This window comes from Diabrotica undecimpunctata, chromosome 5 (assembly GCF_040954645.1).
Source record: "Diabrotica undecimpunctata isolate CICGRU chromosome 5, icDiaUnde3, whole genome shotgun sequence".
In the NCBI taxonomy this organism is placed as follows: Eukaryota; Metazoa; Arthropoda; class Insecta; order Coleoptera; family Chrysomelidae; genus Diabrotica; species Diabrotica undecimpunctata.
The window spans coordinates 88,104,217-88,109,859 of NC_092807.1; the positions used below are offsets into that span (position 1 = coordinate 88,104,217).

At 34.8% G+C, this 5,643-nt stretch overlaps 1 protein-coding gene across 1 annotated transcript; it reads left to right on the forward strand.

Moving 5' to 3' along the window:
- The first annotated feature begins 869 nt into the window (after nt 1–869).
- Nucleotides 870–5,146, forward strand: LOC140442351 (uncharacterized). The gene is made up of 3 exons (XM_072533425.1): nt 870–893; nt 3,914–4,472; nt 4,659–5,146. The coding sequence occupies exons 1-3, from the start codon at nt 870–872 to the stop codon at nt 5,144–5,146; spliced, it is 1,071 nt and encodes a 356-aa protein (XP_072389526.1).
- Nucleotides 5,147–5,643: the final 497 nt, after the last annotated feature.

The following is a 5,643-nucleotide window of genomic DNA, read 5'->3' on the forward strand; positions in this document are numbered from 1 at the left end:
TCTCCTCGTAACGAGCAACGTCTGGCTTCCTCGACCAGGTATCTGAACTTAGGGCAGTCTCTCGACCCACTTAAATGACCCTTTACATTGCAGTTCATGCAACACTTTGTCTTGGCCGTGCATTTCTTGAGAATGTGCCCGTCTTGGCCACATCCCCAGCATCCCTTGCGGTCTTCTTTTTTACATTCATTCCTGGTATGTCCATTGGCTTGACAGCTATTACATCGCAAGATTAGGCACTTTCTCCCAGGTATACTACAAAGCCAACCCTCAGTCGTTCCTTTTTCAGCGACACATTTACAACATTCTCGTCGACCTCCACAGTGGCGTTTAAGCCGTTCCGTAAAGGCCTGATTGCTAACACAACTCATATCGTATTGCTTGCAGCACCACTCTAGATTGCGTCAGTGACAATTTTTCTGGCCCTTTCTAAGAGTATCTAGTGCCTACAGGATGGCGTCAAATGTGGGTGTGTACATCATTGGACCTACGATACCAATCGTCTTGTTATGTAAAGAGTGAGCATGGGTGTACGCGAGGAGAATGAATGGAAATATAGATAAGGAAGAGAGATAGTACGATAGAGGAGTGGCGAGTGACAGCGGAAATTCAAGGTGGACGAAGGTGATTATTTCCGATCTGAGGCAGTGGTGAGAATGTACACTAGTAGACTACTTTCTGACGCAATTTCTGACCGGACATGGTAGTTGTGGTACCTTCACAAAAATGGGATAGGCAAATCTGCCTCAACGGACTGTACTAATTGTGGGGTGCTGGGCGATCCCACCCTCATTTTTAACTGGCAGAGATGGGCAAATGAGAGGGAAGAATTTGTGAGGCGAATGGTATTTAGGCTGGATGAAAAAAACATGATAAACGAGAACCAAGAACCGGTAAGTACCAAAATTAGTTTATGACCCCACGGAAATATTTTCGTTCTTTTGATATCTTTTGGTAATAAGCAGTTGTTAAATTTTGTTTTGATTTATGGTGACAGGTTATGAGATATGGTTATTTGTAAGTTTTTCCTTAATATAATATTTTATTACCACTACTCTGGAATAGTGGTTAAGGTTTTAGCCGAAACGCAATTAAACCTGCTCTGAGAAGGTGGATACCTTCTTAGGCTCCTACTGAAATCTGGCAAACAAAGTTTTTAAATAGGTAAACCTTGTGAGCTGAAATATTCTCATCCTTAAAACAAAATTGACATTTTTTCCGATTTTTTGTACTGTACTGTACAAAAATGTACTTGGAATAAAGATACTAACAGTGTGAAGTTTTCAAATTGCCACCCTATATACTTAAGTATAATTGATTCTAATATCAAATTAGGTTATTAGTTTACACTATATTTATTTGTCATCTTAACATGCTCCGCTAAAGTCAATTTTCTTCTGAAAACTAAGTTCAAACTAAACTAAGTTGTAAACTAAATTAATTTTAAAGAAACCGTTACGTTGTGTAGGTAAAGAGGCTTAGTAAGGTTGAATTTCCAAATTCTAGTTGATTAAGTCTATTAACTTCCAAAGTTTCAAACAAATTTAATTTTTACTTTTTGTTTTCTATGTAAAAAATCTTTTGTGGCTTTTTTACCAACACATAATTTAAACTAGACTAGAGAAATAAATTTGCTAAAAAGAAATCACAGGGATAATTATGAAGAATGTTTTATAGTTTTTTTAGTTTTTTTGCAATCCAGGGTACGCAAAAAAAACTGCAAATTTTTAAAATTATGCTGGGGTCAAATAGTCCAGGATATGACGGTTTTCTACTCAGAATTCTTTTTATATGCATGGATTTGCAATTTTGACAATAGGTAAAAAATAGCTTAAAGATCAAAATGTACCTCATGCCAATATGCGCTTCTCCTCTAGGGTTGGTTACCACCTCAACTCGGGGTGAAAAAGTTTAACAAAAAAACCATGGTAGTTGCTATAATTGTGAATTTTAAGACAAAAATGTTCTTTAGAAATTTTTTAAAAAGTTAATATTTTTGAAGTTATTTGTGACTGTAAATTCACAAATTACACGTTAAAAAAGTATGTTTTTAAACGGTATTTTTCTTAGATTTTGTTAGATTAAAAATTAATCACAAGATTTGCAACTGGCGCATACCGTGTGCCAAAAAAATAGACTCATATGGAAAAATATGTCCAATTCCAAACAGATCCCTCCTGGATAAAAATGAAAATTGTAAATTAATATTTTATCTCTACTGACTGTGGTATACTCTACTTTGTAAACAAATATTTAAATCTGCCTCATTTATTTTCTGCTTAAATGAACAAGTACATTGTCAGCCAATGTACAAGTAAGATTTATTGTCCATTCCATAAATTTCGTTCACTTTATCTGTCTAGACTCTATAATACATTTTATGTAGATTGTTTTAATTTAGCAACAATCAACTGCACTGAACGTTTGCCGAGAGATGTTATAAATTTATTTTAAAGCAAGAGTGTTTTAAAATGTTTTTTATTTGGATGCAATTTATCTTAATTTCCTAAGCATCAGCTTCAAGTAGAATAGGATTAATGACGGATTTTTTATGGTATTTTTAATCGCTTTTTTTGTCAACGAAGGTTAATTATTAACTACTTAACCTTACAAATAAAACGTAAGTCTGTTTCTTGTTTAACACACTTATTCCAATAATATTCCAAATTGACATACTTTCGTTGTAGATGGATGCATCCAATTCTTCAACATAGCTATTACATCAGCGTTTTGCAGTGTTTTTATGCTAAATCTAAACATCATTTTTTATTCTGACTGAAATTAAATTTTTTTTAGTTCTAAAACTAAAAAAGGATACCAAATGGGAGAAAAACAACTTAAAATAATCTGCTATGCAGACGACGCAATACTACTCTCTCAAAGTGAAGATGATTTACAACGTATGCTGCACCAATTTAATATAACCGCCAGAAAATTTAACATGTTAATTTTCCCAACAAAGACAAAATGCATGGTTATAACAGCAAATTTACTAAGATGTAAACTGGAGCTGGAAGGTCAGATAATAGAACAAGTGATGGAGTTTAAATATCTAGGCATCACATTATCTAGCTACGGAAAGCTCGAAACCGAAGTGGACGATCAAGTGAATAGAGCAAACAGAGCCGCAGGCTGTCTAAACGAAACAATATGGAGAAATAAAAATTACGGGAAAGAAACGAAAGGCAGAATTTACAAAACAGTCATCAGACCAATAATGACATACGCGGCAGAAACAAGACCTGACACAGAGAGAACAAAAAGGATGTTAGAAACAGCAGAGATGAAAATACTTAGAAAAATTGATGGTAAGACACTATGGGACAGAGCTAGAAGTACAGATATACGACATAGATGCAAGGTGGAGACCATCAAAAACTGGGTAAGAAATAGAAGAGTAGAATGGAACGATCATATAAGCCGAATGACAACAAATAGAGTAGTAAAGACGACAAGAGACGGTTCCCCAATAGCAAGACGATCAGTAGGAAGACCACGCAAACGATGGAATGACAACTTACTGGAGGCACATTGAAAAACAGACAGAGTCATGTCTATATAAAAAGAAGAAGAAGAAGAACAAGAAGGAATTTAATTATTTCTCTTATTAATGAACAACATAATCGGACTTGTTTAATTTGATTATAAATCCCTTGTCCAGCAGGTAATTTGGTGTATATTGAACTATGGTTTGTGTGACTAAGTATGGCCCTCTAGTCCGTGTATTATTATATCTCTCCTGGTTTTTGTAAATAGGTACTAATATGCTGGTTTTCTACAAGTCTCATACTCGAGAAGCTGCCCACACTTCCCGTAGACCATTATCTGCTTCACCGTTTTTTATTTTTTCCAGTGCTTGAACAACCTACCCGTTTCTTATTTTGGTAACCATTGATGTTACTATGATATCCAGCTAACGCTGCTAAGGGCAGAGGGTAAAAAAAATCACCGAGATAGACACGGCTACCATGGACAACGAACATTGCATATTGCCACTTATAACGTAAGAACGCTTGCAACTGAAGATAAGCTCATTGAATTACAGGAAGAACTTAACTGCATAAAATGGGATGTATTGGGACTTTCCGAAATACGAAGAAAAGGAAAAAACCAATTGGTTTTAAAATCAGGATATCTGCTACATTCCATTGGAGAAAACGATAAGGCAGTTGGCGGTGTAGGCTTTCTCGTGCACAAGAAACACCTAGATAAAATTATAAAAACAGAGAGTGTAACCTCAAGAGTTTTGTACCTCATATTAAAACTGAACGAGAGACGCTCTATTAAAATTATCCAAGTATATGCGCCCACGACGAGCCATAGCGATGAAGAAATCGAAAACTTTTATGAAGATATAAATAGAGCTATAGAAAAAGATAAAACCCACCACCTAATCTTAATGGGCGATTTTAACGCTAAACTTGAATTCAAAGAAGATAACGCAGAAGTGGCTACGGGCTCATTTGGATACGGTGAGCGAAATGATAGAGCAGGTGTGCTACTACATTTTTTGTTGCATCATCAGCTCTATCTGATGAACACATTTTTCAAAAAGAACCAACAACGTAAGTGGACGTGGGCTAGTCCAGATGGCATAACAAAAAACGAAATTGATTTCATCATCACAAATAGAAAAAATATTGTCCAAAATGTTACAGTAATTAATAAAATCACTGTTGGGAGTGACCATCGGTTGGTTCGAGCAAAAATAATGATCAACATTAGACGAGAGAGGACAGCAATGATAACAGAGAGGCATTCTAATAAATGGAAATCGATAGAAGATAGAGTAGCTTATCAGAATCTCATAACTTCAGAAATGAAAAAAGTAGAACATCTAAATGAAAATGCATTAGATATAGAGGTGACAAATTTGCGAATAAATAGTGCGATTCGAAACGCTCATAGAAAATATAAAGAAAAAGGAAAAAATAAGATGGATAAACTCACTCAAGCTACTAAAGATCTTATAAACAAAAGAAGAGAATTGAAAGACAAATACACAGATAATTTTATAACACTTAGACAGTTAAACAAAGATATCACAAAATGCATTCGAAAAGATGTCAGAAATTACAACACTGATTACATAACTCAAGTCATTGATAAAAATAAAAGTTTAAGTTCTGCGCCGACAAATGACTAAAGGATCGAAAAATATTTGTAAACTTGTAAATAAAAAAGGAGAAACTACAACAAATAAAGAAGATATTTTAAAAATTGCTGAAAATTTTTACTCAGAATTGTATAAGCGAGAAGAACTTCCAGATCCTGATCAAAATCAAATACCAAAAGTTCAAAATGTAGGCTCAGAAAACATCCCAGATATCACAACAGAGGAATTAAAATCAGCTCTCTCGGAGATGAAAAACAATAAATTACCTGGAGAAGATGGTATAGTCATTGAACAAATCAAAGAAGGAGGAGGAACGTTAGTAAATGTGTTGAAAAAGATGTTCAGTACTTGTTTGACAAGAGGCGTAACCCCCTCCCAGTGGCATAATGCAATAATAACCATAATGCACAAAAAGGTGACATTTCAGACCTAAAGAACTACAGACCTATTAGTTTGCTCTCCCATACATACAAACTATTCATAAAGATAATAACAAAACGGCTTGTGAACAAACTGGATAGTTACCA